This window comes from Loxodonta africana, chromosome 2 (assembly GCF_030014295.1).
Source record: "Loxodonta africana isolate mLoxAfr1 chromosome 2, mLoxAfr1.hap2, whole genome shotgun sequence".
Taxonomy (NCBI): Eukaryota; Metazoa; Chordata; class Mammalia; order Proboscidea; family Elephantidae; genus Loxodonta; species Loxodonta africana.
Genome location: NC_087343.1, coordinates 63,538,811 through 63,552,564, shown reverse-complemented (window position 1 = coordinate 63,552,564; position 13,754 = coordinate 63,538,811). Strand labels below are relative to the sequence as shown.

General features: G+C 38.8%; 1 protein-coding gene across 6 annotated transcripts in view; it reads left to right on the top strand.

The window, feature by feature from the left end:
* The window catches only part of PDE4D (phosphodiesterase 4D), a 1,416,439-nt gene that overhangs the window by 876,986 nt on the left and 525,699 nt on the right, over positions 1-13,754 (top strand). The window contains exon 1 of one of the 6 annotated variants that reach the window (XM_064272251.1): positions 3,523-3,658. The exons of the other annotated variants lie outside the window; for them this stretch is intronic. Coding sequence (XP_064128321.1) covers positions 3,585-3,658 — 74 coding nt within the window. The 5' untranslated portion in view covers positions 3,523-3,584. Of the gene's footprint in view, positions 1-3,522; positions 3,659-13,754 lie in introns of those variants that run through there. 6 annotated transcript variants of the gene reach the window in all.

Here is a 13,754-nt window from a genome sequence, read left to right as displayed (position 1 = left end):
TTTCACATGCAAATGATGTGATTGCAAATACCATGACTTGGGTCGGGGCACCTTAGTCTTCAGCGTGACATCTTTACTCTTCAACACTTTGAGGAGGTCCTTTGCACCAGATTTGCCCAATGCAATGCATCTTTTGATTTCTTGACTGCTGCTTCCATGGCTGTCGATTGTGGATCCAAGTAAAATGAAATCCTTGACAACTTCAATCTTTTCCCCATTTATCATGATGTTGCTCATCGGTCCAGTTGTGAGGATTTTTGTTGTCTTTCTTTATGTTGAGGTGTAATCCATACTGAAGGCTGTGGTCTTTGAGCTTCATTAGTAAGTGCTTCAAGTCCTCTTCACTTTCAGCAAGCAAGGTTGTGTAATCTGCATAACACAGGTTGTTAATGAGTCTTCCTCCAATCCTGATGCCCCTTTCTTCTTCATACGGTCCAGCTTCTCGTATTATTTGTTCAGCATACAGATTAAATAGGTATGGTGAAAGAATACAACCCTGACTCACACCTTTCCTGACTTTAAACCAATCAGTATCCTCTTGTTCTGTCTGAACAACTGCCTCTTGATCTATGTAAAGGTTCCTCATGAGCACAATTAAGTGTTCTGGAGTTCCCATTCTCCGCAGTGTTATCCATAGTTTGTTATGATCCACACAGTCTAATGCCTTTGTGTAGTCAATAAAACACAGGTAAACATCCTTCTGGTATTCTCTGCTTTCAGCCAGGATCCATCTGACATTAGCAATGATATCCCTGGTTGCATGTCCTCTTCTGAAACCGGCCTGAATTTCTGGCAGTTACCTGTCAATATACTGCTGAAGCCGTTTTTGCATGATCTTCAGCAAAATTTTGCTTGTGTGTGATTTCCACATTCAGTTGGATCACCTTTCTTGGGAATAGGCATAAATATGGATCTCTTCCAGTCAGTTGGCCAGGAAGCTGTCTTCTGTATTTCTTGGCATAGACGAGTGAGCACCTCCAGCGCTGCCTCTGTTTGTTGAAACACCTCAATTGACATTCCATCAGTTTCTCTGTGTGTCTGTCAGTTTGTTGTACTGTGGGGGCTTGTGTGTAACTGTGATGCTGGAAGCTATGCCACCGGTATTCAGATACCAGCAGGGTCACCCATGGAGGACAGGTTTCACCTGAGCTTCCAGACTAAGACAGACTAGGAAGAAGGACCCGGCAGTCTACTTCTGAAAAACATTAGCCAGTGAAAACCACATGAATAGGAGTGGAACATTGGAGCACCTTAGTCTGGAAAAACAACTGTTTGTATATAATACGAAATCTGATATAATCCTATCAAGCATTAGTTTTCATCCTTCTAAATATGCCTCAATGTTGTGAAAGTAAAATGAAGATTTCTAAATGAGTAAAGCAATGAAATATTAGAATGTAATAATTTTTTTTCTGAAAAAGAAGGATAATCAGTTCATTTTGCATTATTCAGATAATGATAGCTAAAGAACTAGGTGAGCGTTTTCATTAATGAAAATGAAGCTACCATAGTCAAACAAATCGCACTGGGACCTAGGGGATTCTGATTCCTAGCTGCTCTACAGGACAGAGTAGAACTGCCTCATGGGGTTTCCAAGGCTGTAAATCTTAACAGAAGCAGACTGCCTCATCTTTCTCCTAAGGAGTGACTGGAGGGTTTGAACCTCTGACCTTTAACCACTGTGCCACCAGGGCTTCTTCCATAGGGCAAGAGGTGCTATATAAATGATAGTAAATTAAAGTCCACTTATGGTGTGTGCAGTAAAGAGATTTTACTACATACTCTGTAATATTCAAAACTATTAGTAGGCTTAGTTGACTGCTGAAATTGTTCTGTTATCAACTGCCTGTATCAGCATGAACTAGCAAGAATATAGCGCCCTCTATGAGTGGGAGCACAGAATACATCTTATTAGCAAGCAGCATTGTATTGTAGGAATGAAAAACCACTGACTGGGTAGCACAGGCCAATTAAAATAATAAATTTTATGCAATTTTTGATCAGCAGTTTTTTGTTGAGGAAAAATTACATAAAGAATATAAACACTCACATTCCTATCTCTATCTCTGATGTTTCATTAAATCATGGTGTAGCATTAAAGTCTGACACAGTGATGTAGCTCATAGATGATCCCTGACAAAAAACGCAGAAAGTGTCTAGTACGAGGTTCCTAAAAGTATATATGCAGGCTGGTGCCTGGTTAGATATGTAAAATTCACAAGGGTTGCTTGTTAAAAATGGAAATTCTAAAATCTCACCTCCGGAGATGGTTATTTAATAGGTCTAGGTGGGTCCTAGGAATATCAGGTTTTTACCAAGCATCCCAGGTGATTGGAATGCATTGCAGGCTTGGGAAGCAATGACTGTCTGGCTTTTGCCCTTTGCAGCAGGCTAGCCAGCTCCAGATATTTCGGCAATCACCATATGGACTTCCTCTCCTCTTTATAAGGGAGCTGGCTGGCTGCAGGATTCTCTCCTTGGGGAATGTTTCTACTCCTTTCCCCAGAATCCTGTTTTCTCCTGTTTGGATCTTGCCTGCCAAGGATAGAATGGAAAATCATTTCTTCTGAAGGGTCTGTGTTTTTTTTTTTTTTTTTTTGCTTTTGATAACTGACAGAGTGAACAGGTTTCTTCACTTGGTGTGTCCTGTGTCTTGTATACCTATTCCAGAACCGTCACTCACTGGAGCTATGCCAAGCACGTTTCCTGCTTTCTCTGTGTAGAGTGAGGGCTTTCTGTGATCAGCATACTGCCGAAGACAGAATACCTATACATAGTGACACATTGATGACAACCAGTCATTTTCCGTTCATGATTTAAATATAACTGAATGTATATAAGAATTACTTTCCTCTGAAATATGTGTGTTGGCTTTGAAGTCATCTATGTTAGTCGTGCCCAGAAGTCTCAGAAAGTGGACCCTTCTGCCAACGTTACAATGTCTCATAGTAAAAGAGGCCCAGGACCTTATAATCATGATACAACAATCAGCAAAGTCTTTGTTTCTCTCCTAGCTTGCCAATCTTTGGCATCGCCCTGCCATCCCTTCCTGAGGCTGCTGGGAGACATGGGATCGAAGCTCTGATTTACAGGTGGTGATAGGTCTAGAGTCAAAGTCTCCCGGTTTATATTTATAGGAGCATTTTATAAGCAGTTAACACAAACTGCTAAGGTACACGGGGAGGTGATGAATTAGACTCCCTAGGATGGGGAGCGATAATCTAAGTTGTTTAGAAAATTAAAAAAGAAGAGAAAATCAAAACTTTGTTTTATCTATTTATGTAGAAATAATTAACACAATTAAATACTTAACAAGAAATAAATACCGCCTACCCATTTTTAACTTTCAGAAAGGTGTGCATCTTATATTTGGCGTTTCTTACCTGCTTCGTTTGCAGTAGGATTCAGCACCATCAGGTGCTTAGGTGTTGTTATTCCCATTTCAGTGCTTTGTCAAGTCATCAAGTGTGTCCGTGAACTCACTTTAATCCTTCTCCTTTTTCTGTTTTGTTTTTTAGGTAAGTACTTTTGGTATTCCTCTTCCTTAATGCCGAAAGAAAATGCACCTGCCTGATGTATAACAAATGGCTTTTAAAAATAAAAGCCAAAAAATAAAAAATACCATGAGCAGTAAAGAATGGCACACCACCTGTTCCCGGTAAGAGTTCCACATGGCATTCCAACCCTCCTGTCATTTCTAAGGGAAGGGGGCTAAGAGTACAGGGGAAGGTGGAGTGGGGGTGGGGGGTAGTTGTTGTGAGAGTAAAGGGAAGGTTAAGGTAATGTTCTCAAAATAGTCATTCACACCTGCTTATGGGCTAGACGAACCCATGAGTCCAAGCCTGCTCTTCATTCCCAGAATGGAAATCAATCTCCTAAATGTGGCTTTTAAATTTTTTCTTTTTGTAAATCCCAAGTAGAAACAGAAGTGAGCCATGCTGAGGGGTTATGCTCTGTCTTTCTGTCTGGCTCTTTCGGAAAAGGATTTAAAAATAGGAAAATCAGTACTTTTTAATTTTCACTTGTATAAATATGAAGTTATTTACTTAAATAATCTAGTAACATAACATAGGATCATGAATAAATGTATAAGCTTTATCCAGAAAGATCCTTAAAGGTTTTGAAAATCAATGTGTAGAATCTGGATGAATGAGAGAGAAATACCAGTGTATTCTGTATTTTATGGGTATCTTCTCTTTCTCATTTTGCATGTGTAGCTCCTGGGTATAAATGAAAGAGCAAACAAAATATTATTGTATTCATAATGTTTAAATGGTACGTGCCTATGTTGATAGCCATTTTTTATATGACTGGATTTCAAGATTTAAGTATTTATAGTAAACAGTGTATTTTTATGTCAACGTCAGTATAGCCCTTTTAATAATACTACATTAAGTTTTATATGAATTGAAATGATCTATCCAATGTAAGTGGATAAATATATTTACAGAAATGGATTAACATTTAAGATAGAGAAATTGCAACGTTTTGGAGATTTTAGAGAGTATTGCCAGTGACTAAATTTTTTTCTCTACCAACGGCTATGTTTACCACATTGAATTTTCTACTATCTGGAAATATAATTCCTCATCTTCTCCTTCATTTATTTTTTGTCTCTGGTCAACACAGATCCCACATCCTTCACAAAGCCTTCCTCAGGTACTCCAGGACATACTGGTTAATTCCTGCCCTGAATGCCTTCAATATAGTTCATATTGCAATTTTGTACTTAATTATTCTCTAATTATTCCATGTGAATTAGTTCTGTCTTCTCCAGTTAGAAAGAAAACCCTGGTGCCTTAGTGGTTAAGAGCTACAGCTGCTAACCAAAGGGTCGGCAGTTCAAATCCACCAGGTGCTCCTTGGAAACTCTATGGGACAGTTTTACTCTGTCCTATAGGGTTGCTATGAGTTGAAATTGACTCGACAGCAATGGGTTTTTTTCCCCCCCGTTAGAAAATAGGGACCAATCATATTTTAAATTTTATTTGTTTCATTCTCAGTACCAGGTACTAAGTATTTGTTGTTTGGAAACGTTGGAAAGAATTAGATTAAGAGAATCAAATAAGAGTCCTTTAGTCAGTGTTTGCTGACTTCAACTCCCTTTTTCTGGCATAAAGAAGCCAGTACCCTCGGTCTTGGTGCCAGGCAGTAGGCAAAAGCAGTCTCTGCCTCATTCCTGGGACCTGATCAGCATGTTCCCATTAGCAGAGGCAGTCTGGTGAGTGGAAATGCTGATCTCTGCAAACGAGTGAAAGGGTAAAAGGGCTTTGAACCCAACCACATTCCGCAGAAAACAATTTGGGCTTGTGGAAAATAATTACCTAATTCAGAGTTTTAGAAACTAGAGGCAGGTTTTTGAAGCGAAAAATTGTGAACACATGAATGGCCCCAAGGCAGTAGGAAGCTAATTGAGAGTTCTGGAACTGAAGTGAATTTTAGTTCTTGGAATCAGGTTTTAGGTTCTGAAACCCTGCTTAACTTTTCACTCCTGATTTCAGTGTAAGATCATTACCTCATTACATTTTGAACACTGAAAAGTTGTTCTGTGGGTACGAATTTTTAATTTTTTGTTATATTCCATTTTCCACCATCTCTAAAGCCAGCATTCAAAAATATATCCTGTGTTTTCAAATAGAATCATCCTAAATTTAAATCATGCCAATGTTCATTTAAACATGGCTCCCCAGCGTTGCAGAAAATCCTAAGAAAATACAAAGACAGCAAACTTCAGCATGTCCATGTTGCTTTCTCTTACTAGATGAGTGAGTTTGAGCAAGTTAATGAGCCCATGTTAGCCTGAGATTCTCCTGTAAAAAGAAAATTGTAACACCTACTTCATGCGGTAGTTATTGGTATTAAGTTCTGGAAAACAGTGCACTCGGTCCTTGTAAAATAGTTGAGCTCAATAATTGTTCTTTTCCTTTGAATCACTGTCCTTCAGGTTGGATTTTGCCCAATGTCACAGAGAAGGGTTGCAGGTTTTAATGATTGATTGATTCATTGAGCTATTCATTCTGTCATTTTAACAATGTTCAGATACTAGTATCCACTGTATACTGTTTCAATACTCAATTATGGGTAAACATGATGAGCAAAAACAGTTCCTACCTTTCATGTATAGATGCGTATTAACTAAAAGGTCCAAAAATATATGTAAAATCAAAACAGTGGTAAGTGTTATGAAGTAAATGTATATAGTTCTAGATTTTGTACCACGGGAAATCTTTCTTGAGGATATGGTGGAGATGTTATGAAATATTTCTCTGAGGATGCAACATTTGAGCCCAGTTGGAAGAATAGTCAATGAAATACTTGGCAGGTGTGTGTCTGTTGTGTGTGTGTGCACACATGTGTTCTGGTAGTAACAGTGGTCAGAATGGCAGTGGTAGTAGCGATGCTGGAGGTGGTAGAAGAGGAGAAGGAGGGAGATGAAGTAAAAGTCGAGCATCCAGGGAGCAACATGGCAAATCTCTGAGGTGGGACACAGTATGGAGAGTTCAGTTTACCAAAAAAAAAAAAAATCCAGCGAGGCTAAGATGCTGAGAGCAAAGAAGAGAATAGCTGAAAGAAGCTAGAGAGAAGGGCAGGGCCACTTGAAGCTTTGTAGACCATGTTAAGGAATTTGTCTTCTCTCTCTCTTTTTTTTTTTTTTTCCCTAAGAGCAATGGGAAGCCAGTGAAAGCCTTTAGTGGGTGGGGAAGTGTGGTCCATAACATCCAAATTTGTGCTTTGAAAATATTTTTGTTGTCCCATGCTTTTGCAGGAAGATACAAATTCAGTGTGTGTGTGTTTATGGCAAACACGTAGAAGTTTCCTGCCTTCTCGTTGTTCTTAGCTGGCATCCAGTCACCCCCGACTTGTGGTGACCCCATGTACTATGGGATCAAACCTTTGTGATCTACAATGCTTCACTGGCTAATTTTTCAGAATTAGATCATCAGGCCTTTCTTCCTAGTTTGTCTTAGTGTGGGAGCTCTGCTGAACCCTGTTTTGGGTCATAGCAACATGCAAGCCTCCACTAACAGACAGGTGATGGCTGAGTTGAGGTGCACTGGCTGGAAGGCGCACTGCCTTATAGGTGTGTTTTTATTGTATTGTTTTTGTACATATGCTTCCTGAATGGCCAGAGTTCCTTAAGGTGCCACCACATGTTACGTTCTGAATCAGTGACACTTAAAAAATGTTGGTTTAAACCTCCAAGTACAGCTGCTAATTTAACTCAGTTCACAGAGAAGGTTCCTGCCAAAATTGCTCTGCGAATTTTGCTGAGCAGTTGCAAGGTCTTGCAATGGAGAATTTAAACAATGGAATGATTGTCATAATTTCCTGGAGCTCCTCTGTTATCTGAGATGAACCCTTGTGTGAGTCAGAGAGGGAATACCACCCCACATGATCCTCATACCACCCTGTGAACCAGGCTGGCAACAGGCGTGGATTTTAATAAGGAGAAGCTTTGGGTTTGTTTTAATAGCAAGAACCCTTACCTGAAGATCTGTGTATGTGAGTTTAACCTTATTTTCTATTTCTTCTTGATGCTTCGTATGTTAAGCATTTAGAGTGATAAATTACATCAAACAGTAATGATTCATGTGATAAATGTAGAAACTTGAAGGATTTCCACATGGTACATATGTTTTCACAACAAAGCTTAGGCTTCAATATGAGGCGAGTGCTATCATCTCAATGGAGACCTCTCCCACTCCATTTACGTAACCTCCTTTAAAAAAAAAAAAAGCATTTCATCCATCTCCTAATGAGATACTCCCGTGTTAGCCTTGAACTATGACGCATGTCCTCTGGACTTGCAATAAATGTTAATTAAACTTAATGACTAACCTGGGACACTTTGGTCATTGCAACTGCTTAAACAATTACATGTGAAGGATACAGAAGTCTCTAAGTATGTAAGGTTTAAAAAGAACATTTGTCCCTGTGTTTTAAATACTGTTATGGCAAACTACTTATTGCTGTTGTTGTTAAGTGCTGTTGAGTCAATTTCGATTCATTGTTACCCTATGTATAACAGAATGAAACACTCCTCTGTCCTGTGCCATCTTCACAATCATTGCTGTGTTTGAGCCCATTGTTGCAGCCACTGTATCAATCCATCTCTTTGAGGACCTTCCTCTTTTTTGCTGAGTATCCAATTTACAAAACATGATGCCCTTCTCCAGGGACTGGTCCTTCCTGATAACATGTCCAAAGTACATAAGATGAAGTCTCCCCATCCTCACTTCTAAAGAGCACTCTGACTCTACTTTTGCCAAGACAAACTTGTTCCTTCTTCTGGCAGTTCATGGAATATCCAGTATTCTTCTCCAACACTTTAATTCAAAGGCGTCAATTCTTCTATCTTCCTTATCCATTGTTCAGCTTTCACATGCATATGAGGCAATTGAAAATACCATGGGTTGGGTCAGGCACACCCTTAGTCCTCAAAGTGACGTCTTTGCTTTTTAACACTTTAAAGAAGTCTTTTGGAGCAGATTTGCCCAATGCAATACATACTTTGATTTCTTGACTACTGGTTCCAGGGACATTGAGAGTGGATCCAAGTAAAATGAAATCCTTGACAACTTCAATCTTGTCAATGAGTCGGAACTAACTCGACAGCAGCTAGCAACAACAAGTAGTTCACCACAACAGTATTTAAAAAAAAAATTTAAAACACAGGGACAAATGTTCTTTCTATCATAAGAATTTATTTTAACTTATTTAAACCTTACATACTTAGAGACTCCTGTATCCTTCACATATAATTTTTTTTATCATGATATTATTGGTCCAGTTGTGAGGATTTTTGTTTTCCTTTAGTTGAAGTATATCTACACTGAAGGCTGTAGTCTTTGATCTTTATTAGTAAGTGCTTCAAGTCCTCTTCACTTTCAGCAAGCAAGGCTGTGCCATCTGTGCATGTCAGGTTGTTAATGAGCCTTCCTCCAATCCTGATGCTGCATTCTTCTTTATATAGTCCGGCTTCTTGGATTATTTGCTTAGTGTACAGACTGGATAAGTGTGGTGAAATGATAACAACCCTGATACACACCCTTTCTGATTTTAAACCACTAAGTATCCCCTTGCTCTGTGTGAAAAACAAAGTGTTAATATGATTTTGTTCTGTAATTTTTTCACTTATGTTTATTTTTTAAACACCTTTCTATGTTATTTCCACATAGCCACCACTTTAGTACATTCTTAATATTACATTACAGGACAGCTCTAATTGTTAGAAGGCCTCGCTTATAATGATCTGCAGTTTCCCTGATAAGTTGTTGCTACTATAAAATGGCAGTAGCTTTTAGAATTGTGTCACTTGCAACTCATAGAGACCTTGTAGGACAGAGTAAAACTGCCCCATAAGGTTTTCAGGGCTGTAATCTTTATGTAAGCAGCTGCCACACCTTTCTCCTATCGAGCAGCTGGTGGGTTCAAACCGCCGACCTTTCAGTTAGCAGCTGAGTGCTTTAACCACTGTGCCACCATGGCTAGCAAGATGGAATACTGAAGGATAAAGAGTTCCATGGGTCAGTTGAGGTATGGGTAGGGGCACCTCCAGGTGGAGTTGCCTAGGAGTCAGATATAACATGCGTATTTGGCATTCAGGAAACAGGTCTGAACTAGAGAAATTGATGAGGAGTCATCCCTCCATAGATTGTCCTGAAAGTTGAGTCAATGAGATCAAACAGAGTGTTCAAGATTAGGAGGACAGAAGAGTATTATGTCAGTCCTGAGAAGTGCCAATGTTTTAAGAGAAGGGTGGGGGTTGAGGCTGAAAAAGAAATTGACACATTTAAGAAAGAAGAAAATCAGGGAAATTAGATGCCACAGAAACCAAGGGAAAAGAGTGTTTTAGAAAGGAGAAAGTGACCCAAAGTTTTGGAAGCATTCATTGGATTTAATGAATGTTTTCACTGGGTCAGTTGGTGACCCAGTGAAAAAGTTTTTGTATAGTGGTGGGAGCAGAAACCAGATTGTGGTAGGTTGAGGTGTAAGTGGGAAGGGAGAATCAAGACAGTATTTCAAGAAATTTGGCTCAAAATGGGGAGGAGGTAAGAATGTAGCTGGGAAGGAAAGTAGGAATTGAGAGAGGATTTTATTTAAAGTAAGAAATACTTGATTTCATTTGAATTCTTATGGAAAAGGTTTAGTAAAGAGGAAGAAGAGAGCGAGAGGATAACTGATGAGATTGAAAGCGCAGGTGGAAGGATTTGCCTGAGGTGGTGACAGGACAGAAAATAGAAGTGAAGAATGTGGGCGCAGATGAGTTTGTCAGTTTGGTGGCTGGACATGGAGAATATTCCTTTTTGGTGGTTACTATTTTCTCTTTGAAAGAGGAGGAAAGATCATCTGGTATGTGTGGGAAGTGGGGAGTTGAGTGAGAAGGAAGAACAAAGGACATTTGGTATAGTTTTTGGAGAAAATGAGAGAGAGAGAGAGCTGATTAATAGTTGTTAGAATTTAAAAATGTGTGCAACGTTCTTGAGCTTTTTAAGAAGTGTTAGAGAATCACTTCCTTGCCTTGTGCTGCCAAAACTCTCCACAGAAGACAGTCACCTTTTTGACCACTAGATGGAAATGGCGTATCCTGTGGTAAAATGCTGACCTGACATATCCCAGTTACTGGCCAACACTGACAGATTGGTAAATTGAGATGTGAAACCCGTGGTATACACTCAAGTTAAAAAAAAAAAATTGAAATAACACATTCTTCAACTTTACATACAGTTTATGGGGCAGAGAGCGACTGTGGTGCCACAAAAGCCTTAACAGATACATCATCTGCTTTCACGCTGAATCTAATATGCATAACATGCCATCTCCTCCAAAGTCTTTGCCTTCAAAATGCTAATCAGTTGGAAGAAGGAGATCATTTACATAGGCAGAATAGAGCTTTCAGCTTAGTATTTTCTCTTAAAATAAACCAGAAATTGCATTGCTCTGGATGTCAGTATGGTATGTATAACCGGTATGCTGGAAAAAATAACTGCCAAATGGCAAACACCACGTAGAAATTGCATTCCATCCTTTAGCTGCTATTTGGCAAACCTTTGTGTACCCTTAGGTAATGAAATGTTAGTGGAAGTTCAAAATGTTGCTTTTTAAAAGATTTGGAAATAGTGTCTTATAAATTGAAATCACGCTATAGGTTTTTCTTATTGTTCCATAGTGAAGATTAGGGGTGAGCATGGACCATGAAATAGGTGGTCTCTCCTTGTCACTGCCGATTCCTTTTGTGCCCCACCCCCACCACAAGATATCAGACTGAGAAAACCTACACAATTTAACCAAGTTAACATCTTTAAGAATATAGATATTTTTGAAGTACTGGAAAAAAATTGTTCTTTGGAATCCTAAACCCCAATCATTTGGTATACTTCTCTGTCCTCTTCAGGAAGCCACACGCTGTGAATAAAAAAAAAAATCTATGACAGGTAAGAAAGGCAGGCAAGATAAGGGAGTTCATTATGGATAACTAATATAAAGTCTCCAAGCTCAATTAAAGAATACTTTTGTACTGTGAATTTAAGATTTGATTGGGTAGGATAGTTAGTAAATTTTGCACCACTCTTGTTTTTTTGTTGTTGTTGTTGAAAATATACATAACGGGACGTATACCAGTTCAGCAGTTTTCACATGTAGAATTCAGTGACATTGATTACACTTTTTGAGTGGTGCAACCATTTTCACTCTCCTCTTCTGGGTTGTACCTTCCCTATTAACATGAACTCACTGCCGTCTGAGTTCCTATGTAATCTTTTGAGTTACTGTTGCCAGTTAGATTATACCCAGTGCCGTCGAGTCGATTCAGACTCATGGCGACCCTATAGGACAGAGTAGAGCTGCCCCATAGAGTTTCCAAGGGGCGCCTGGCGGATGCGAACTGCTGACCCTTTGGTTAGCAGCCGTAGCACTTAACCACTACGCCACCCTTAAAAAAGCCACAATGCTCAAGGCAGACATTCTTTACTAAGGAAGCTAAAATATTGTTTGGTTTTAAGAAGACTTCAAGGGATGTTTTTGGTTTAAGATTTAAAGAGCACCTCCAGGCAATAATTTCAGGGGTTTATCCAGCCTCCATGGCTCCAGAAAATCTGAATTCCATGAGATTTTGAAATTCTATTCTGCATTTTCCTCCTTTAATCAGGATTCTTCTATAGAATCTTTGATCAAAATGTTTAGTAATGGTAGCCAGGCACCATCCAATTCTTCTGGTCTCATGGCAAAATAGGCAGTTGTTCATAGAGGCAATTAGCCACACACTCCATTTCCTCCTCCTAATCCTGCCTCTCCTTCTTCCTCTGTTGTTCCAGGCAGATAGAGATCAATTTGTGTGTCTTGGATGGCTGCTTGCAAGCTTTTAAGACCCCAGGCTCCATGCATTGTGCTAGGAGGTAGAACAGAAGCACTAAACATGTTATTAGGCCAGTTACCTGGGCTGTCTCATGAAGCCATTATCCTAGATCTCCAAAGTAAGGAAGAAAATTCCGTGAGATGTTTAGGCAGTCTTACAGGTACTCTTTTTTTTGGTCATCGTTATCTCTATCACACAACTTTTGCCAATTCAGCTTTTTACAAGTGTACAACTTATGTATATAAAAGATATACACACATATAAATATGCATAGCCCAAATCAAAACAAAACCATTTCCTTCCACCCGATTCCCACTCATAGAATGACCAAATTTAATTATTCCTTTACAAAAGTTTTTTAATAAAAATTTCCATCTTATGCTTTTAAGGAAATACCTCTGTTATGTCAAAAGCCAAAATTGGAGATTTATATTAGGTTAGCTATTTAGTTATTTGGGATCATACTTTTAAACCAGTGGGGCTTCATTTATCCCTAATGAACACTTAGTCGCGTATGATCATGTGGCCGAAAATAGTGGCAAAAGCCTACTCTAAATATCACTGCTTTGTCTTCTTTGCTTAAAAATGTCCATAAATAACTACACATATATAAACAGCGTAGTATAACATGATTCTAATCTATGAAACCTTGTCGTGAATCTGAAGCTAGATTTAAGCTATACATACATATTGTCTGAAAGTACTTGAAAAGTTACAGTTTGTGCAGTCTGTTATTTTGTCTGTATGATGTCACTAATTTTTGTCTGAATCAGTTGGTACTATCGAGGTCACACAGGCAGTTTTCTTAAATTTTCATTTAATACTTGATTTTTTTTAATTTTAGACATATTGTAACAGAATCTATATATTCAGGCAGTTCAGCCTGCTTAGAGTCAATGGAATGTCAGGAATAACTTATCAGGTCCTTTCCAATAGACTTATCATCATCAACCAGACCAACAATCATGTCAGTTCCGTTGGCAAAGCATTTCCTGGCATAAACTCCGTCTATGTTTTTTATGTGCATGAAAAATGTGTTGTTGAGTGGTTCTTCCTTCAGTAAAATTGACTGTACTTATTGACTCTTGGTTCAAACCCAGGTTTGTGATAGCAAATGAAAAATTGTATTTTTGATAATAGAGTTGTGAGTTGTTGACACATAGCAAATGAGGTAATTCTAGAGCTACTGGAACTCAAGGTTAAGTGCTTTGTAAAGAGTAAAAAGAGTTCCTGGAAATGATAGGTAAACTCTGGTGAGAAGGACAGGGCTTACTTCAGTCAAGATACTAGTGTTTTCAGTAGAATCTGGCCAAGTGGTAGCAGATTTACTTCTTTTCGAACCCAAAGTTTCACTTGAAATGTTTTCAAGTCATATGTGTACAGAAGACAGGCAGGAAAT